The sequence below is a fragment of the Cheilinus undulatus genome, linkage group 18 (genome assembly GCF_018320785.1).
Source record: "Cheilinus undulatus linkage group 18, ASM1832078v1, whole genome shotgun sequence".
NCBI lineage: Eukaryota > Metazoa > Chordata > Actinopteri > Labriformes > Labridae > Cheilinus > Cheilinus undulatus.
Window position 1 is genome coordinate 11558449 of NC_054882.1, and position 22236 is coordinate 11580684.

At 39.3% G+C, this 22236-nt stretch overlaps 2 protein-coding genes across 2 annotated transcripts; both read left to right on the forward strand.

Annotated features, from left to right (window-relative positions):
• Positions 1-51: 51 nt before the first annotated feature.
• On the forward strand, positions 52-13409 carry si:dkeyp-110a12.4 (pancreatic secretory granule membrane major glycoprotein GP2). The gene is made up of 9 exons (XM_041812042.1): positions 52-783; positions 3246-3334; positions 3428-3532; positions 8569-8729; positions 8810-8945; positions 9370-9464; positions 12484-12652; positions 12882-12996; positions 13124-13409. The coding sequence occupies exons 1-9, from the start codon at positions 696-698 to the stop codon at positions 13297-13299; spliced, it is 1134 nt and encodes a 377-aa protein (XP_041667976.1). The 5' UTR covers positions 52-695; the 3' UTR covers positions 13300-13409.
• A 1722-nt stretch (positions 13410-15131) lies between these two features.
• Positions 15132-21996, forward strand: fbxo30a (F-box protein 30a). The gene is made up of 3 exons (XM_041812022.1): positions 15132-15312; positions 16221-18296; positions 18430-21996. Exons 2-3 carry the CDS (start codon positions 16284-16286, stop codon positions 18631-18633), a joined length of 2217 nt encoding a protein of 738 aa, XP_041667956.1. The 5' UTR covers positions 15132-15312; positions 16221-16283; the 3' UTR covers positions 18634-21996.
• Positions 21997-22236: the final 240 nt, after the last annotated feature.

Below are 22236 nucleotides of genomic sequence, written 5' to 3' on the forward strand. Positions count from 1 at the left end.
ATCTCATCTTCTTCTTAATTTCCACTGAAAAACTGTGTGGCCTTTTTAACCAATATTTGGCCGTTATATCACAGTTTTCACGCTTCAAAGCCTTAAAGTGTGGACAAATTGATCTGTCTTTTCTTGTGTTTGATCTTTTAAGTATTTTATGGTCTGTTCCACCACACACATGCACTCACTGGTCCTTGGCATGGTGACTGAATTGCCCTTGACTCGTAGTGGCGTTCTTTTTGCCTGACTGACTGGGATTCCCGCACCAGTAAAGATTTTAAAATGTCCAGACAAAGGCCACAGCTGACAAAGAGCCCCATCCCTGTGCTGTTGTTCCTCTTTATGTGGTTACCGGCTTTCTTGTTGCTCCCTGTAGTAAGAAACAGTTGTAAGATGTTTACTAAGAGGACATGGACGCGGTAGGCGGTAACATACGTGTTACCTTGGACTCCCCTCAGTTCCCTCTATTCATGTGCGGAATCTCATTGTTGGTGGGGACATCATTCAAGCTGGTGTTTTAAGGCCGGAGGGAGGCTCCCAGTTCATTAGAGCTGTGTTTCAAGGGTTGGAGTAAGAGAGGGATACTACGTCTTCTGGTGACAGTGCTGAGCAGTGGTGGTTCGTCTTCAAGAAGATCCAGAGATTCAGGAAAAAGAGCAGAAGGCAGCGGAGAGGCTGGGAAACCAGAGGGACAGACCCTGAAGATGACACCTGCCAGTTTGGTTTTTGCATGGTTACTGGTCACCACGAGGATGGTCAAATCCACGGTGTATCTGCAGCCAGAGGAGGAGGGTGAGCTCACATCAAACATCACACAACCTGGACTGAGGTCAAACAAACTGCTCTTATTCCATTAGGACGTCATTAAAATGTACATTTTTGTGTTTATGACTATTTATTTGGCATAGCCCTCAGCTTTAAGGGGCTAAAAATGTACACTATATAGCTCCTCAAGTCAGATAGAAGCAGAAGACTATGTATTTAGGGTTCTGCAGCTTTAAAAGAATAATAAGAATTTGAATAACAAAAACGTAAAGTTTGTGGTGTAAAGTACTCATTGTATTGAAAAGGGCCCATAAAAATCTGTTACGATGTATAAATGATTCACTATTACTGATGCGATGTGGGAAGGACTATATATTACTATAAACTTTTATGTACTCTTCAGTGCAGCAATTTCATTCTCTGTATTGAAAATTTTGAGCTACCTATCAAATAACACCAGCTCGACTGAATTTTGATGATAGTTTGCCTATATGAATCTAATTTGCACTGCTTTATTTAAATTTATATCATGGTTGTGTGGTTAAAATAGAATGTATTTACAATTTATTGATTAGGATATGAAATCGTTTTTCCAAAAGTTTATTTTTCTATAGGAAAATGGGTAGAAAATAGTGAAGTGAAGTCTTCACTGTAGACTAAAAACAGCTTTTGCAATGTTTCACTATCAAATTTTTCATTCTTTTATATAAATTTGTGGCTGTCTTAAAAAACATGAGTAGTCTTTGAACATTAACCTGCATTTTTTGCTCAAAATATCTGTACATTAGGGATGCCCAATATTGGATTTTTGTAGATATCCGATATGCCAATATTTTCAAATTTATTTAAGCTGATATTGTGATTGAAATCTTTTCATAAGTGTAGTTCAGACCTTAAACTTCAGTCCTTAAAGCACACTAAAAAATATGAGGTAAGAGGATGAACAGAGAAAAAGCTTCAGCGGGTCTGTTGGTCCTGCCTAAAACTCCACAAACCTTTTCATGCATATGACTGATATTTATCGACGTTATAGACCAGAGGATCCACCACTACCTCCTCCATGAGAATTGCAACCCAAATTTCTGCAAATGTTTCAACCACTCAACTTAAACTAATGAAAATTTAGCAGTTGTGACCTTAGACAAAACGTAGCTGAGGATATGACGAGCATGCACACATTTATTTCACTCAATTTTTCTGTAAAAGTGGGGAATTTTGATGGCCTATTTTCTTTTGGAATTACCTTGTTATACTGGGGAAAACCAGCTTAGCCATCAGATAAAAAAGAGTTAGCTAAATAAAATATCAGGAAAACAATCTAAATTTACTCCTTTCTATAGGACAATGGAGAATTTGTTTTTGTTTTTGTTTTTTTTTTAGATGTGTATCGGGGCACGTCTTCTTACACCATACAAGTTTTGGTGACATTTTTTATTCCAGGCACACAATCTGGACCAACTGGAAACCTCCTCAAAACCCGCCTATGGGTCCCAACCCACCGGAGGAGAACCACTGGCATAGACCAACAGAGGTGGAAAAAGTACATGACTATTGTACTCTGGTTAAAATTAACTTAAGTAAAAGTAAAAATACTGGTCTATAAATTTACTCAAGTAAAAGAAAAAAGTATTTAATTTAATTGGTAATAACAAGAGAACAGATCCCCAACCAGGTTGTTCAGGTAAAGTTAGTAAGGTAAAATACAGATGAAAGTCGCCTCATGTAGAGTTAAATTTAACACTTTAAAAGTGTCTGTATTGGCCCACACAAACTTCACTTTTGAAAGTGTTAAACGTTACAATATGACAAATCTGGAGTAACTCTTGAAAATCTGTGATAAGGTAGGTCTGAAGAATGAGCCCTATGGATCCTTCAGGAACACAAATGGAAAAATACTGCTCTTTGTTTATAATAAAACGATTATGCTGGCCTTCTCTGTTCCTATGGTGATTTTTATAGGAGGTAGGCAGGTGACCTTGAAGATAGGGTGATGAAGTTTGGACAGAAAGCTTCCCATGCTACAAAGAATGTAAACTCAGTAACTGCTAGGCCAAGCTTGACACAATCTGTATTTTGCTTGATCCTCATTCTTAGTGTGACGATTCTTTCTCACCCTGAGATGCATATTTTTTTCCCATGTGAAAAGAAAGTCATAATTCTGAGATAAAAGTCATAATTCTGATCTTTATCTCAGGATTTGGACCTCTTTTCTCACAAGCAAAAAAAGAAATTTTGTCTCAAAAATTTTTTTTTCAGTAGCCCTAATCCTCTCCCATAGATCTGTCAGTTGTAAATATCAGCAGAAATATTAAGCTAACATCCTCTGTTGATATCATAGCAATAACATGTTGCATCCCTACTGTATAGAAAAAGAATGTTTCCAGTAAAATATTACTCTCCCAAAAAAAGCCTCAAACATCTCTTCCTTTGAGCCTACAGGAACATTTTTGTGTAAAACTCAAATTGTTTTTTTCTCTTCTTTCTATTAGAGCTCAATGAAACTGTCATCTGCACTAATGACCATATGGAAGTTGTCATTCCCAGTGCTTTTTTCCTCAACAGAGAGCCTCCAGTTTATGTAAGTAGAAGCACAAACATGATTGATGTGCTAAATAAATTTGTGTAATTTTCCCACATTTAACTTTTCGTCTTTGTGTGCTTTCATGTTTAGGTTGGGGATTTGCATTTAAATGATCCAGAGTGTCGTGGAGTTGAAGTGGGAGACGACTACGTCTTCAGCATTAAGGCAAATCTCTCTGACTGTGGAACAATAATGGTAAAAACCTCAGCTTTTTCTCAACAGTGTGAAAAACTAAGGTTAGGGCATGTCTCACTAATCAAATGTTGCACGTGAGCCGAGACATTTAGAACAAGTCTTTACAAAGAGAGAAAACAAACTACACTTGATATGTCCATTAATAACAGAGTAGGATCCCTGTCTTCATAAATTACTTATTTTACGATGTCTGGGGTTGTTGTGGGAACCTGCCTCCCTCTGTGCCAAAAAAGAAGCAGCCTACATAAGACTTAAAATAACCTGGAAAAAGACCCCTTTGCACACTTTCTCCTGCTGTGACGCAAATGTGTATAGAGGGGCTCTGTGTGCAGATCGACACCATTGAATTAGCTCATAGCAAGTATAATAAGATGGACAGAGAAAGGCACAAACTCTGAGTGCAGGCAGAAAAGGGTGAAGAGAAAGAAAAGGGGGAGGGGGCGGGAATGTCAGGAAAGAAGAGCAGCGTTGTTCCTTTTCCCTTAAACAGCGCAGGACTTTATTCAAAGCTGCAAAAAGGCTCTGAATAGCATTGTAGTCCTAAATTATCAGGATTTACATGGAAATGATAATTATTTGTTGTGGTTCAGTGAATAGGAAGGCCATAAATCATGTGCCAGCGAGCTCCCTGATTATTTAAATCCAGCCTCTCTTAGTTTCAAACTTTGGCATGGTTTTAATCCCTACTTCAGCGCACAAGTGTCCTTTAATTGTTTGTCGGAATGGTGCAGGTTTTCTTGTAAAGAACATTAAAAGGTTAAGGCAGCTTTTAGCACAGAGGAAATCTCCCAGCGCTCCATCTCAGCAGTTTTACAAGATTTTTGCTTAGCTGCTGAGGAAAGTAGGTCTGCTCTGGATAAGGCGGCTGTTGCTAAAGGAGAAGAATGCAATAGCTGTCAATCTTTGCTTTCACCTTGAACTTAAACATGCCATCAGAGAAGAAGTGACTGAATACTTGGGTTAAAAGGTCAGCGTTTCTTATTTAAACATGACAGCGCCCTCCTCCCTCATGTGTCAGTGAGAATTTTGCTAAATTTGTGAGACAAGGAACCTTTACGTCATCAAATAATGAGTGCAAGTGTTAGTGGGGTTTAAATGTGGGGTAATGAAGACCTGTCGCTTGCTGTACAGACCTGTCAGGGGTGATCGTAGTAAGGGGGAGAGGGGTCGGGGAGTGTTTACCAAGAGGTTGTAAAAGTTGTCTCAAGTGTTGGAGTTAAAGGCAAATCATCCTGCTCTGTGACCACAGAGGCCTCCCTCCGTCTGCACTCAGCAGGATCCCAGACAAACCTCCAGCTCAACCTTTTCACTCATCCTCGTTTTATGGTGTCACCTACGTAAGACACAAGACGGCTGAATATTGAGCAGCGTCACTCAGATTCACTGACTGTTAGACACTGATAACAGTAGATTTAACAGCTTTGTTACATAAGAGTACTCCTCCAACTCCTGTAAATGTTTAATTGAATGTTTTAAAGTTTAAATCAGCAGCAAAGTACATTTTCAGGCTTGTAGCCAGCCTAGTGGAAGTTTTTTAGGACAAAATTTATGTAGTTAATTGTGATATACCTCTTTTTCTTCACATTTTCAAATTTCTCTATTTTGCAATCCGCACTGGTTTTGTTTCATTTTTGTACTGCCTTAAACTTCAGGCAGTTGACTTCCTGTCTGGATACCAGCCTGCTTTTATTTTGAAAGAAAATAAGATTGTAATGTAACTACTTTTAATTTCCTTAAGTAGGCTAAAAATGTAACCCTACATTCAGCTACCTTATGGCCTCATTTATTATCTCAGAATTCTCCAAGAAAGTCTAATGTAATTACTCTGCAATCATGAAATTGGTGCAAGATTAGAGCTTGAATTTGGTTTAAATTTTTTTTATTCTGTTTGATTAGCTCAGCAATATTGACCTTTGTCATTTATAATAACCTCGCAAAGCAGATGAATCTGTCCGTTTCCATGTTTCTTACTGGTGAAACCATCTTGCAAAGCTCCCGTCTGAACCGTTTGGGCCCGGTTAGAAAGTGACAGGACCAATCAGCGTCAAGGGGCAGTACTTTCAGGTGTGGTGGAGTCGTGACGTAAACAAGCAGCAATGAGAAGCTGGTGCAGTTATGGCAGAAGAGATAAGCGTGGATGCTGCTAAAGTGCCAGTTTTATCAGAACTTGACTACATTTCTTCGTTAAAAGAAGAACAAAGAACAGCACTGACTTGTTTTCTATTTAAAAATGACAAAAGTCATGTACTGACATGTCTATAGTCACCATGGTTCGTGCTATGCTGTTCTATATAGAGTTTATTCCTCAGTAGCAGCGCACATGTACCTCAGTAGCATCTACAATGTCACGTTTTGTTGCTCGGCTTGATCTTAAATGATGCATTTTGCTCTCTACCCAAATTCAAACCTATATTGACTCTATCTATTTAACTATATTGATTAGTGTCATTTAGACCATCATTTCTCAACTGGTGGGTCTGGACCCAAAAGTTAGTCACAAAGCTGTTTTCAGTGGGTTGTGTATGAGTCCCTGGGAAGAAGAATCAAGGAGTTGTTGAGGAGGCCAGTGGCAGTTGGGACAAGAGTTTTTTAGATTATTATTTGCACATGTAGGAAGGGCACATCTGCCGCCAGACCAGTAACAACTCCTTTAAAAATGGGTGGTTTGGATCACTCAGGGTCAACTGGGCCTTTCGAGAGTGTTAACTTTGAATTAAGTAGTCAGGTCATTCAGAGTAGTGCCTGTGATTTTGCATCATGTTGTGACTAAGCCCAGCAGCCTGGTTTTGTTTTTTTTTTTTAAATAAAGTGATGCGGGGCACGCAGATGGTCGAGTGGGTTAAGGTGCGCCCCATGTACATGGGCGGCCTGTCTCTCCCCTCTCTCATCCCTGTTTCTGAGTCCATCCACTGTCCTCTTCTATCTAATAAAGGCATTAAAGGGCCAACAATAAATCTTCAGAAAAAAGGCGATCCATAAAACTAAATAAAAGAGAATGTAAGAACAGATTCAATAAAACATTTTCATAATAATTTGTCCACATTTAAATTCCTTACAATAAAAATAAAATCTCTGGCTAACTTTCTTCCAGCCCGGTCTACCTGAGGCTCAGAGCTAAGCTTCTTGTCCACGGCAGTACCAAGGTATTTTGTACTGGCTCACTCTCTCCACATACTGTCCACTGATTATCAGTGAAGACATGGCAATGGGATTCTTCTTGAAATCCCCCATCAACTCTTTGGTTTTGGATACATTAATATCTTCATTAATATCAAAAGGATGTCAGGCGCCATTCAATAAAATCTGTTCAAACCGCACCATGATCAGGGTTGCCGTTGGACACGATCACTGAGTCGTCATTATTTTTGAAGATATGAGGCTTCTTGTGCAGCCTTTGACATTCACTGGTGTATAAAACAGAAATTGTGCCAAAAAGTGTGGCATTCCCTATGTGGTCCTCCATTCCTATATTTAATTTATTTCACCGATACGCTGTGGTAATGAGTAAGTTTGGTTGTTTTCTCAAGGTCTTGACTTATGTCGTTATCATGAGATAATAAAACTGATTTTCTCATGGAAGGTGTAAATTTCCTGAGATATCTAGAAAACACTTAAATCCACAAGTCATTAGGCTACTGGAAACAAAGAAAAGTGATGTGTATACATGTCCTCCTGATGTGCTTTTAAACATGGTTGTATTTTTGTGGCTATTTGAGTCGCAATTTCTCATTCAAGAGGTGTTGGTGGGTCCTGAGGGTAGACAAAGTTACAAAGGGTAGAGGTGAAATGTTCCCCTACGAAGTTGGACGCTTCAAGCTCTTGATACATCATCAGTAGAGAAAAGGTGACAATATGGGACATTTCTACTACAAAAACAGGCATGTTTGAAATCAAAAGGGCCATAATGTGTTGAACCAGCAATAAATGACGATATCAGACTGCTGTCATAATGTTTAAATATTGCCAGTGATTAACAAGACTTCCCTTAACACTCGTCTGGAGTGTGCCTCTGGAAAATCTCCATTTGAAGGACCTTGTAACTCTAGCAGTTCATCCTACCCCTCCATTCCAACAAGATTCGGGACACCCTACCCCTAGACGTGAATGTGCAACATGCAGGGGTAGGGCAAAGTGCTAGGGAAAGGAGGTAAAGTGGGATTGAGCCTCAGACCTATCACATTAAGCCCACTAAAAGACAGTCTCTTAATCATGTAAGTAACTTTCAGAGCCAGTTCTTGAACGTAAGAATCTGCTGCTTGATACTGAAAATTTGGGGGGTTTAAAAGTTTTTTGGATAAAGTAAGATACATGTAGATGCTGCCAGGGCTTTGCTTAACTGTGGTATTAATATGTCTCTGTTTTTTGATGTTTTATAGACTAAAACTCTTTTGTACTGAATGTAGAAAGAAAAATAACGAGGTTAAATGCTACTTAGGGTATTGAAAATACCCCTAGGTAGCTATGAGGATATGGTTCTTTATTCTAATGCATACATATTTGTTTTAAAGACATTTTTCAAGCAGAAGAAGCTATTCAAATCTCTATATTTCATCTTATGAATACTGTGATTATCATTTTAGACATTTTAGAGTTCCACTGAAACAATTGATGGAATAATCTCTAAGGAAATTTTTTTTTGACAAGCCTTGGATGTGAAAGACTTTATTATCTGCACTAATTAGCTCTTTAAGTGTATCATTCACAGTGTAATAAGTGTGGGAAGAAATCGCTTTGTATCATTTGTATGCAGACTTTCAGATAGCTCAAGAGGAATGAGTGTAGCTCGGGGTCACTGGGTCATGAGAATAGTTGAGCTGCCTGAGGTTTTATCGACCTAATTAAATGAAACCAGTAAGAAGAGACACCTTGGCCCACATCCTGGCTGGATTACTGCAGTGGTTTCTCACACAGAATAGCACATGACTATATGTTCTTCCTATGTTGCTGGTATTTGAATGTGCACTTCTGAATTTAAATGCTCCTACCATATTCTTTTCCATTTAATGGCATTTGTCTTTTTCTTGTTCTCCCATTAGGCATCAGATGACACTCACATCATGTTCATTAACACCATACACAACAACGACTCGGAAATTATCACAAGAAACTACATCAATATCACATTTGTTTGCCGATATCCCATCAACTACCTCGTCCAACAACCTAATGGTGAAAACATGATCAGAGTCGATGTCAGGTTGGTGTTTATTTTTAGTGTAAACTACATCTCCTAGTGAGTGTATCTCTTTTTAACACAGCTCTTTATCTCTAATATAGAACTATTACTCTGAACACAGAGGATGGAAACTTCTCTGTGTCAATGATGCTGTACAAAGATGAAGCATTTGAAGACAAATGGACCACTGTGCCATCGCTGACTCTGGATGATGACATTTTTGTGAAAGTTTTCATGGTAACAGGGACTCAAAATAATTTCACTACAGCCTGTAAGAGACTTAACGCTAATACCTTGTCCTCACACTGACCTAAAGACTGTGTACAACTCACTAATGCACGTGATTGTTTTATCTGAGCTCTGAAAACACTTGAAAGAGAAGTACTACTTCTATTGACAGCTACTTTTGGAGTCCATTAGCATGTAGTTACATGATGTTAAGCAATATGTTGTGCAGGGATTTCTTCCAAGCAGTGCTGGAAATGTAACACTCCTCCCATGACCAGTCGTAATTTGAGTGCAGCTCTTCTTCTCCTCCATGTTGTTATAACCTCTTGGTCCAGCTGTTGTTTACTAACTATGAATCATCATTTTGTACCCAGTGTGGATTAACCTTGTGTAAAAAGAAAATTCTAGACTGTCATCCCTGTCTGTCTCACAGATACCGGCTCACCTGATGCTGCGCATGGAGAGATGCTGGGCTACTCCAACCAGTGATCCCTACAGCAATATCCAGTACACCTTCATCAGAGACAGGTCTGCTTTTATTTAGAAAAAAACAGAAATAAATCAGCTCTAACACCTGAACATAAAAGATTGGAGTGATGTAGTAGTGCAATAAAAAAGCTAAGCATAGATGCCCAAAGAAAAAAGGTAAACAGGGAAGATAAGCAGTTCAAATTATCCGCTCATTAAATGGATGGTGCTTTGGTTAATGTTTAATGATTGTATTAATGAGCTGAAAGTATTGAATATACAGTGGGACCATGAATTTAAGATTTTAAAAATCTGACTAACTACGTTAAAAATAGCTAAAGTAATGGATAAGTTGCTCCAACTCAAAACAATTCATCAATTAATTCAAGTCCTACCTTTAAACAGTTAGCAAATTATAGAAAAAAACTGTTGTCAGCCTGAATAATAGAAAGAGTTGAAACAACTAGCTAGCTGAATGGTTGGACTTATAGTGTAAGCCTTATATTGAAATGCTAAGTATAACAGATAAATAGCAACTGATAGCTTTAGCCGATGTGAGAAAGAGTTAGCTAAGCAGTGGTCAAATGGTAGAGATAGTTAGCTTAATGGTTAAACTACAAGTTTAAAATGCATAACTGAAATAGAAGTCTTATATGGAAATGCTTAATTTAACAGATTAATAGTGGCTGATAGCTGTAGCTGATGTTGATAAGAGGTAGCTAAAATAAAGGATAAAGTTAACTTGAATCAGTTCATCCCTACAAAATATTTTACATAAGCTAACAAAAATTTAAGTCAGCAAATGTAAAAAGTCTAGATTAATTAATGGATGGATATCTAAAATTATAGCCTAAGTCTGAGTTGTAGTAGACTTAGAGTTTATTAATTAAGCTAAAGCAGTGGTTGAATGGTAAAAATAGTTGGCTAGCATTGAAATGGTAAGCTAAAGTAGCCTTATCGACAAATGGTTAAAAAAGTAAGCACAAGTAGTCAATAAACAGTTCACAAAGTAAGCCAGTAAAAAAAGAAGAGCTACAGGAAGATGCCAGAGTAGCTTCATGGATAGATAAAAGGTTGATCTAGTTAGCAAATATAATGATTAACAGCTATGAAAAGGTAGCTTTAAGTATATGTTGAGTTTAAATACTTTGCCAATGACAAACTGTTGATAACTGCCTAAAAGAATGTATGATTTGTTGAGCTAACATAGCTAAAATTAAAGTAATATGTTAGATTAGCTTAATACAGTGGTAAAACAGACAACTAAAATGATAGCATGTCCAAAATCGCATAGCTTTGTTAATGTAGTGTATTACAGTACACTTAAATGCAGTACAGAACCTACAGGAAGTGACAACGGTTATACGCCTGGGTCTTCTCTTACTTCTTTCAGCAGCAAGTTTTAAGCAGACATTAGGTGGTTAAAATCAAATTTTGACAGCTATTTTCACACACTATTAGATTTATGTAACTTGTGTTTTATGTAATTATTTAATTGTTTTGCTTTCATTATCTTTTCCTGGGTTAAAATGTACTGCAGCTGCAAATATCACATCAGCGAGCAAGCGGATGCTAATTTTAGCATGCTAACAGTACAATATCTGCTATGTCACCAGTATGAAGGCTGCTAAGTGTCCATTGTTCCACATTCAATTATTGGACATTTTTGAGCTTGCCAGCAGTATGACTGAAAGTATGAAGTATATAGTATAAAAGTGTACGATATGGGACATGCTAATGGTTTAAGAGTTATCAGCTAGCACTGAAAAGAGCTAAATGGTAAAATTTTAAATACTCCTCAAAGATTTTAAAAGTTTTAGCATATAAAAAGCACTTCAATGAATTTTGCCAAAGCGGTGTGTGTCTTGTTGAAATACATTTAATAAAGTAGTATAATAAATACACAGTTGTTAGCAGTATTGATTTAAACAGTTAAAGTTATCCGCCAACACTAAAATAGGTACCTTAAACATTTGGAAACAGACAACTAACAGCTTAAAAACATGCTTCTTGGCCTCGTGTTTTAATTTTTTTTGTTCGTATCTGTTCATGGTACAGCACTTTGACCAACATTTTGTTGTTTTTAAATGGTCTTTGAAATTGAATTGGATTTTAAATTTGAATTGGATTTTACGGTTAAATGCCAACTAAATAGCACTTTCAAAGTAAAATCTAATGATAAAATAATAAGCTTAGTGTAAATGATTTGAACATTTGTCATTCCTGACCAGAAAACCCTTAATATTTACTCTTAAATTGTACGGGGAAAAATCATAATGATACTCCCATAAAATCTGTAATGATAGCAGAAGAATTTAGCTATACCTTTATTAATTCTTACCTGATAGGAAATAATTCAGATACCACCTCTGATGGTTAACCAAGGGTTACCTAAACTCATCGGATAATACTGAAGTATTGGCCTAAAAAAGATAGACACCACTGGTTTAAACAAAGTAGTTTTTATAAAGTAATTTTATTCAAACAATAAATAACTGGCAAATCATGCTCCTCTTATTCACTTGCCTTCTAGTAACTGATAAAGCAAAAATATATAGGTTACAGGCCATCATATTTATGTTTTTATAGATAGTATGTTGAAACCTTGTTATGGAAACCTGGCCTTGTTATTTCACCTTGCCTGGTGCAAACAGTTCTAAGTCTTCTTACATGAGTGCTGTTGAAATCTGAAATAAGAGAATTTGTTGCTTAGAGAGCTGGCAAGACAACAACCCTCAGAGCCTGGTCATGTGACTCCTGTCTGAGGGGCCATACACGTTCGTCAGTTCAACAGCTGTGCATGTCCTTGACAACCAGGCAGTATTTGGTACTGTTGGCAACAGCAGAGCAATGAAATGTGCAGTGATTTCACAGTGCCAGAGGGAAACGAAAACAGTCTGTCAAATCTGTCTCTCACTGAGTTGTATCACTCGGAGAGTAAAACTACAGTATATCTTATCTGTGCACTTGATCACATGCTGAACTATGTTTTTTTCTCTATTTTACAGTGGAGTATTTCCTTCTAGATCTATATCTCAATGCCGTCAGGCCTCACTGACTCTTTGTCTCCTTCCTGTAGTTGCCCGGTGTTGTCAAATGAACAGACCCTGAGTGTGCTGAAGAATGGCCAGGGTCCAGAGGCCATGTTTAGGATACAAATGTTCAAGTTTGTCGGCAGCTCTTACACCAATGTCTTCCTTCATTGCAACGTCCAGATCTGCCACAACACTGTGGGGCTGTGCCAGCCTGTGAGTGAACTCACGCAACACCCATTCCTCAAACTTGCAGTCAGAGGCCAGTTCAGACAAGTAGCCTAGTTTATGTGCAGCTTATGCCCTTAATATAGATCTGCCGGTCTAGAACTGCTTTTCAGCCATATAAGCTTATTCTGATTTTAAATGGGGAGAGCTTAACACCAACATTTAAAGCATCTTTCTCACGTTTCATACCTTTTATATTCCTGAATTTGCTCCACAGAACTGCTCCAGTGAAGATGGATTAATGAGGGCACGGAGGGACATCCCTCTCTCTCATACAGTGTCATACGGCCCAATCAGACGACTACTAACCGAGAGCGAAAAGCCCTATCTGAGTATGTTTACACCTTTGGTCGAATTTCTGTAGCTCACATTGATCTAGAGCTTTAGCCTGAAGACATTAGATAAGTGTATTGAATTCATATGCAAAATGGATATCCGTCTGTGTCCTTTCCTCTGTAGCTACAGGCGGAGTACCACCTGTGGAGACCTTTGTCCTGGGAGGGCTGCTGGTCATCTTGCTGCTGATTACAGGAGTGTTTGGGAGACTCTGGCTTCGCTCCAGACGTTTTTACCCGGCGCGGGAAGCACAGCTCACCTTGTCGAACATTCACCACATCTCAGAGGTGGCCTCATGAGTGTGAAGCAGGGAGAGAGGGACCTTTTTGTGAGCAGGGCATGGACATACAAACGCTTAAATATGTAAAAACACACACATGTACAGGTGTGATTTATTATTTTATTTTGACTACTACTTATTTTTCTCTGTATAGAGGCAGTTTTTTACTTTTAGAAATCAAAATTAAAGTTCTTCTTTGAGTGTTGTGTAAGATTTGTTTTTGTTGAAAGGTTCATTTGTATAGCTAATGAGTTGCAGATTTCTTTCGGGTACTACACTTTTCCACGTTATAACTTTCAGATGAAAAATGTTAGTTGTACTTGACTGATACATGAGCCTCTTCACAGTTAAAGCTACTTTTTTTTGATTAACTGATATCTTCATTTCGAACATGTGAATGACAATTTAAAGCAGTTTTTAAAAAGAACAAAAAAGGTGACAGCAAGAAAAATAACAGTCATTTCCTTCTTCAAATACTTCAGCATCTCAGTTAACATAGGTGATAAGAGTAGGAAGATGTATACACTTGTTTAATCCTACCCCTTTAATTTCTACCTAATTTGATGAAACTTCCTTACTGAAATCAGAAGGTTATCTCAAATTTACTATCATTGTCCGGCTCAGTGGCATCTCTTTTGTTCTGGTAATATGCCCGGAGACCCCTGGCAGTTTTTGGGCCCTTGGGACATCCACAGCATTACCAGACAACCCTACTACTCAGCTGGACGGTACCCTGCCCTATGCTTACTTGCAACACCCACCCCTTACTCCACCCTCTAACAGACTATTTGCCCCTGGTAATATGCAAGGACATCCAGAGCATGACCAGGGTTGTGTCACTCCTCCTTCCTGTCTGACTGTGCCCTCAGTCAGCTTACTCGCCAACTTCGTGCCTAAATTCAGCCTCAATTTTTGGCCAAAACAAGCCCAAAAGTTCTGCTCAGTACTGTACCTACTTTTAAACAGAATTATGTTAAACATATATTTCATGTCAACACTCAGTCTGTTCCTCAATTTAACTCCATAAATCGTCATTATAAAAACGAATCTGCAAAACATGTTCAACAATTCATTAAATAATGTGCATTATAACAGATCCAAGCAACATTAAACTGTTATAAATCTGGTTGTTTTGCATCAAAACAGAACAAATTATTGTATCTGCAATCTCACTAGGCATGGAAGACAGTTCTTTTTCTTAATCAGCTATGCCTTCACCAGATACAGCATCAAAAAAGCTTACTTTTTACACATCTATAATCATAGTTTTACACTTTTCTTGGAGTCATCATAATACATTGTTTTGGGTACTTGAAGTAAAACTGTTGCTTTTTGAGAGATTGTATTCTTTAAATTCTCCTTCCTTATTCAACACCTCATTTCTTCATACCGGTACTTTAGATATAAATCTTACAAAGAGGTTGTAATGGTTTTCATTTTTGCAATAACCAATGACATTACAAAAAAACCCACGTTTTGCTTTGATTAAAAAAAACAAACCCAAACGATCAGTATGTTTAATGTTTAAAGGGACTGATGTAAAAGGAATATGCACAGCCTAAGTAAATCATTCGCCACTACTTAATCCTTACATAAATATATGTAAATAACACATTTGTTAGCCATTGAAACTGCGTGGCTTGGGTCTTTATCCATTAAAACTCTCACCAACTGCCCAGACATTTCATGAGTGATTAAATGTAAAACTGCCCTCAGGGTATTCCCCACTCTGGCTATTTCAGTGCTGTCTAATAGGTCTGCGTCCATAAACCTAAATATGACTCGGACATTTACGTGATGACGTAGTACTGAGGCGTGCAACTCCAGGATCAACACAGACGCCGACCGACTCAGAAAAGGTCTATCAGCCGAGGAACCAGCCGGAGCCAGTTCATATCACTGGATGATTTAGACACGCTTTGTAATTGTCGGGTTCTTTAGTCGCTGCAGTTTTCCTGTTGGTGATTCCGTCGGAGCTGATAAAAGGAAACACATACTGATAAGAAAACAGCAGAAGAACCCCGACACTCGGGTAAGCAATTTCTAGAAGCTACCAGCTAGCATGCTAACGGCGGCTAACGAAGTGTAGCTGCTAATGCTAACTGGCTGACCATGTTGTTGATGGGCTTTTGTGTGACTTAAAGTTTGTGACTTATAAATGGATCAGTCATGTTGCATAAATATCACAGAATTGTGGTGCTGTTGTTACTGTTACAGACTATGGCGTTGTTATTTGCGCCATGTCTATAAATATCTATAACAATCAGACTCGGGTGTAGCTGTGTTGTTTGTGTTTTTAGCTGTTTGCTAACCTGCCAGCTTTGCTTGCGTCACTTAGCTAGCTGTTGCTGGCCATGTCTGCAAAGACTTGAACAATGGGTCTCCTGTGCGGCTTTGCGGTGTGGGCTTGCAGCATTGTTGTAGGTCTTTAATTATTGTCTGTTGACGTTTTAGCAACCGCATATTATCCTTTAAATCCCTGCACAGAAGTAACATGCCAATTAAGATCGAGGCTAATAATTCACTTCAGAGGTAACAAATTCACCTCTTCTGCAAAGAGCTCTCAAAGGATGAAGCAATTCTTAAGTTCAACTTGTCAGCAAACGCCATAAGTGAAGAGCATTTCTAAGCCCTGAGGTGAGGGGTCAAGTGTGCCCTTAAGTTCTAAACGTCCTGGTGTCACTATGTAACCTTAGAGGGCTGTTGTGAAATGCCACCAAACAGCTCAAAGTTATAGTAAACATGCACACAGAGGGGACATGTGTCAGACTAAGTCACAGAATGGTTTTAAAGGTATGGGATCTCACGTGTGTAAGGGTTGCAAGGGATACTGTTACACCAGCATGTTCTGTTCCAGCTGACTGTTCCATGTGCTCACCTTAAAAACATTGTTGTTGCCACATGGCTTGTGAAATAAATATGTTTTTGTTTGTTTTTCAGGGTTGCACTCCTCCCTCCTTCTCCAAGCCAGAATCTATTGTGAAAGGAACTTTACAAAAGAAAATGGAGAATCTGCACTCCCACTGCCTTAAATGCATCAACAGAAGATGCATGGTAAGAACGGAAGCAGGCGTTAGCTGTGACCTCATCGGCTGTCCTCTTGTCTGTGGGGCTGTTTTTCACTCATGCAAACTAGAGGAACACCGTCTGCTGTGCCCATATGAGCGGCTGCCATGCCTCAACAGCGGCTTTGGCTGCCCATTCACTATCACAAGGATCAAGATGGCACAACATCTTGAGACATGCCCGGCGAGTATAGTATGTTGTACTATGGAGTGGAATCGCTGGCCTGTGAGCTACTCTGACCGCAAGTCCTATGAAAACTTAAGCAAAGACTTTGATGAGGTGGAGCAGCTAGACATGGCTTTGGCCCTGCAGGATCAGAGGATGTTATTAGAGTCACTGAAGGTTACAACCACTGTGTCAAAGAATGGAGAGAAAGAAGCAGATGAAAATGACAAGATGGCCACAGCGTCAAGTCTCCCAGAGGCTGCTTTAAGTAATGGAGCTGTGGAAATGGAAGAGGAGCCCTATAATGAGTTGTATAGAGCCTCAGTGGAGACAAGCAGAAGTTTAGCAGCGGCCTTGGACATCCTTACTAATTCCAAGGATATTGGTGCTTTAGTTGGAAATTTAAATGGGGAAAAGACTGATAGGAATGGAGCATTACATAATGGTGAAAATGGTGATAGTCATAATATTTATGTCGCAGAGGGTGGGAAGAATGTAGATATGCAGGAGAGCGACTCTGATTCAGAGTGTGAGCTGGGAGCAGTAGGTGGAGTGGACTGTGCTGTGGGGACTGATGGAGAAGAAGATGGAATTGGATGGGTAGAAGAAAATGATTTTGTGGAATTATTATTTGAAGAGAAGGAAGAAAGTACAGAGGAACCAATAAATGATTCCAACGTTGTCTGGCCAGAGATGCCTCAGGATTACATGCCTGTTATAGCACTGGAACCTCCTGTGCCTCAACAAGCACCACTTTCACCTCCAATGCCATTCCTGCTGTCTGATCATGTGAGAAACAACTTCTTACAACACTTACCTTCTGAACTCAGGTACAGGTGTTTGGAGCGAAAACTACAAAATGTAGAAGTGCTCAGAGGAATAAGTATGTTTACATTTAACGGACGCCGGGCCCTGCTGTCAGACCCTTACCTGTTCCGAGCAAAGATGGAGGACAAGGCTGTGGACACGTCTGACCTGGAAGTAGCGGATGACCCCATGGGCCTTCATGGCATTGACCTCATCACTGCAGCTTTGCTCTTTTGCCTTGGGGACTCTCCAGGAGGCAGAGGAATCTCAGACAGCAGGTTTGTCGACGGCTACCACATTGACTTTGGTACTCAGACATTCTCCTTCCCCTCAGCCATTCTTGCAACCAACACCATGGTGGGAGATATCGCCTCAGCCTCGGCCTGCGATCACGCCAGTCCACAGCTTTCAAACCCAAGCCCCTTCCACACACTCAGGCTGGACCTGGTGCTTGAATGTGTGGCACGATACCAAACCAAGCAGCGCTCCATGTTCACGTTTGTGTGCGGGCAGCTGTTCCGGCGTGACGAGTTCTCGTCTCATTTTAAAAATGTTCACGGGGATATTCACGCTGGACTCAATGGCTGGATGGAGCAACGCTGCCCCTTGGCCTACTACGGCTGCACCTACTCCCAAAGACGATTCTGCCCGTCTGTGCAAGGCTTCAGAATCATCCATGACAGGCACCTTGGCTCCTTTGGCGTTCAGCCTGGTTTGCCTTTAAAAACTGGGGACAGCCTTCATAGAAACACCTACAAGTTCAAGTCTCAGAGCGACCAATTCAGCGGTCTTCCATTTGAGGTGTTGCAACATGTAGCAAGCTTCTTGGACAGCTTTAGCTTGTGCCAATTATCTAGGGTGTCCCGCACCATGAGGGATGTGTGTGCTAGTCTGCTCCAGATGCGTGGCATGGTTGTGCTGCTGTGGGACAAGAAAAGACGAGCTGATGGGTCTACATCATGGCAGATCACAGACAAGGTTAGTCATTTTTGGTTATTTTTAACAACTGCTTAATTCATAGCATAACTTGTGAATTCCATGCAATCATGATACATCTGTTGTCTCACAAAATAAGCACTTATACATTGAATTTTTTAAATTTTTGGTTCAGGTTTGGCGATTCAGCACAGCGTTTGGTACAGTCAACGAGTGGAAGTTTGCCAACATCGCCAGTATGGCCGACCACCTCAAGAAGTGCAAGTTCAACACAATCGCTCGTCGGGAGGAGGCGATCCCCCTGCCGTGCATGTGCTTCACTAGAGAGCTCACAAAGGAAGGGAGGTGTTTACGCTCCGTCCTCAAACCAGTAGCATAAGTGACATTTACATTGAAGTCATCCTGTGGACAGCTTTGAGACCACTAGAACTCAAAAAAGTGTAATTTCCTTTCCAGTGTTTACATCTTTACCATCTTCCATCCTTATCAACAGAGAGAACTCCTGATTAAACAGGTCAAACTGTTGCTTGTTCATTGCCTCACTTTAAAATAGTCTGCACTCCTATAAAAAAAACTGCCAGTAGTTGGATGATTTGTTCTCCAGTGGAGGTGGATGTGCTGCGATCACACATTGGGATGGAAAACAAGCAGATGAAATCAGTAGCCTTGTATCTTCCACTCTGATGGACTTAATACCAGTGTACTGAAGTTGTACCCTTCTACTCTCACTTTATGTAAATAATCAGATGTAGAATTTTTTTATTTTTGTATTAAAAGGACAGTACTGTGCTATGATGGAGGTGAGAGTAGAGCCTTAACTTATGAAACACTTGATGTTCTTGACACGAGGTTGTCTGGAAGATCTCAGTGAGATTTCCCTGCTGCTTCTTGCTGGATCAGTTTACTGGTATCTTGTTTTATATCTAATCCTGATACCAAGAGTGACCGTGCGTGCTCTGCTTAGAGCTCATAGACTTTACAGCTTTGATGCTACACTTTTAAGACTGACCAAACATCTGTGGTAGCTGTGCACAATGAAGGCCATCTATCAGAATGGTCATACTGTATTCACTGTGGGTGTTGATTTGTGTTCACCAGCATCAGCATGTCACCACCATCATGTTTGGTGTTCTTTTGTAGTGAGATTTGTGGTTTTGTGGCAGAATCACAGCAGCTTCATAGGGGGTCCATATTCATGACTAATGGGCAGGCATGTTAGTCAGATGAAAGAACAAAAACACTACTCACCAGCCAAAAGGCAAAACATTTTCAGCTGTGGTTTGTCTGATTTACCAGCTATTGTTACAAGTAACCAGCAGTTTGTAGGCTATTTTATACTGAAATGTAGCAAGTTAAAAGATGAATGTACTCGATAAATAAGAATCCATCAGTGATTGTGGTTAGCGTGTGAGCTTTTTTCCAGTACTTGTATTGGAAATGCCTCTGATCCTGCCTAAGATTCTGTACCAGGTATCGTCAGATACCAGTCAGTGAACAGCTCTAATACAGGGATGTATTAGTCACAAAAGAGGCATGCTTCAAGTTCTCTTAAAATAGTAGCAAGCACAGCAATAATACAGTGAATGCTGGTAGGAGCTACAGTTGCAGCAAAGTGGAACTGGTATCATTTTAAAGATTGTGTGAAGAACAGGAGTGTAGCAGAAGCTGAGAGAAAAATATCAGGATTCAGTGTTCTCAAAACATGTTTATGACTCCTTTTTTAAACTAAAGGTAGGATATTTGGAAATGGTTATATGTTAAAAGTAAGGGTTGGGCTAACACCAGAGCAGCTGCTAAAGTGGGCTAAGGATGTTTAAAGGTTATGGTTTTTTTAATGTACTCGGCCAGAAGATCCGACAACAAAACAATCACATCTCCTTAACCGGTTTAAAGCAGTGGTTCTCGACTGGTCTGGCATCAGGATCCAACACCACTTCCTTATGAGAAATCGTGACCAAAAGTTTTGAAAACGTTCCATAACTCAAATTTATTTAACAAAAGACTGGACCCTAAATGAAAACAAAAACATATTGAGCAAAGAGACAAGACAAAACACGTGTTTAAAGCTCATTATTACAGAAGAACACACATGCATACATCTTGTTTTACTCTATTTTCCCCACACAGCATGGATATTTGGTATTTCTTTGAGGAATTTCCTTGCTATGTTGGGAAAACCAAAGAAAAGGATCCAAAGAAAAGGAGATGAATAAGTAGAAACCATGAAACAAATTTTGAAATGTACTTTTCATCATAGGATACCCTTAAAGAAGTGCATGTATGAATTTACTCTATGTCCACTTAAAGCTTCTGAATATAGAATTTTATGCTATGCGTCTTTTTTTCCATATACATATTCGCTGCCCACTGGAAAGAGCTCTGCGACCCACTTTTGGGTCCTGACCCACCAGTTGAGAACCACTGGTTTAAAGAATAGAACTTTTAAAAGTTTCAACTGATATGTATATGATATGCATCTTCGTATTGGAATCACAGAGGAGAGAATAACAGTATCCAGACCTTTCCTCTCTAAGTGTCTGTTTCATAAAAACCTGCAGGCCAGGTGTGAATAAAAAGAACAGGCATACACTTCCCTTCAAAAATGAACAGAACTGAATATGTTCATTATTTATCAGCATCGTGTGCCTTAGGCACTACACGCTCCGTGCATTGGGATGTTGGCGTCTCAGGGTTGTTGCAGGAACTTGGTCTCAGAGTAGATTCTGAGTAGCTGACTAGTGTTAAACTACACAACAGCTTGTCAGCTTCTTGATAATTGTGGGGTCTTAGAACTGACCATTGAACCACTCAGTATTACAATGATGTAACGGTGTGTGTTGCAGTGCAGGACTTACAAATAACATGTTTCATGTTTGTTATTCATCAGCAGCAAGGCAGTCAGGAGGCGAGCTGTTGGATTATTGTTCTCGGGGGTGATCAGATTTGTTAAAATGACCGTTTGGGTATAGGTTAATGTCTAATAACACATAATTTGATCCCTTGTGTGTGAAGGTGGGTTTAAATATTTTAATGTAGAAATGAAATGTTGCAGATGGAGAAAAAAAGGATGTCCCTTGAGAAAGTTGTGTTTTTGTTTTGTATTTCTGAAGTTTGATGTAAGAGTCTAAACAATGTCGGAACTAAGATGTCTTTTTACTCTTTAATAAGTCCCTGATCCATGTTTGGTTTATTTCTTATTTTGTTTTTGTACTGGTACTTCTGAAAAGAAAAAGAATCGGCCTCTGTGATGTTCAGATTTGTGTTTGAATTATTGATTTGCACATGAAGGCATGTACTGTAAAATTTAAATCATAATGCTGAGGGTGGTTTTCTTTGCTCAAGTAGCATGAATTTCCCTCCCTCGTGTTTTGCATGTGAGTTTGATGTCTTTGAAAAAGAATATTGTTTGGTCCTGTTGCAGGTTCATACAGTTAATTCTCAGGCACATTGCATCTTCATATTTACTGTTATGTTTAAAAAAGTGTTGAAATTCAGCCAGATCTGAGCACATGCCCTCATTGTTTTGGTTTAATGGAAGCTTTGTAAAGAGACAAATTCAGTCAACCAATACACCTCTCCTTGTTTTATAATAATACTGTCTTTACAGGCACTTGGACTGAACCAACACTGTCATCAACACTTCAAGTTTTGTTTTCACGCCTGCTAAAGTGTATTTCACCACTGTATGCCGGCTTCATGTGTTTGACTTTTGAAGCCTTTTAATAAAGAGGCTCTGTTTGTACGTGTTGTTTAATTTTGTTATTTTGCAGCCTTACCAAAAGCACCATGTTCCTGAAAGAACCACAGGATTCAGAATTGGAGGACAAAATTCAATGAAGGAAGTCAGAACTGAATTCAAATGCACTAGACAACAGTTCAACTCTCCTGACAGACGAAGTTCCTGATCTAGTAGTCAAAGGAAATGATTTAGTTGCTGAGACAAAAGGGTTAATACATTGCCTGGTCTCAGGGGACCTAAGTT

Bases quoted from the DNA above. Each gene is read 5' to 3' on its own strand.
- si:dkeyp-110a12.4 (XM_041812042.1), top strand. From the start codon at position 696: ATGACACCTGCCAGTTTGGTTTTTGCATGGTTACTGGTCACCACGAGG. The intron at 784-3,245 runs GTGAGCTCACAT...TCTTTCTATTAG, and splicing joins TCTGCAGCCAGAGGAGGAGG to AGCTCAATGAAACTGTCATC. The intron at 3,335-3,427 runs GTAAGTAGAAGC...TTTCATGTTTAG, and splicing joins ACAGAGAGCCTCCAGTTTAT to GTTGGGGATTTGCATTTAAA.
- fbxo30a (XM_041812022.1), top strand. From the start codon at position 16,284: ATGGAGAATCTGCACTCCCACTGCCTTAAATGCATCAACAGAAGATGC. The intron at 18,297-18,429 runs GTTAGTCATTTT...TTTTTGGTTCAG, and splicing joins CATGGCAGATCACAGACAAG to GTTTGGCGATTCAGCACAGC.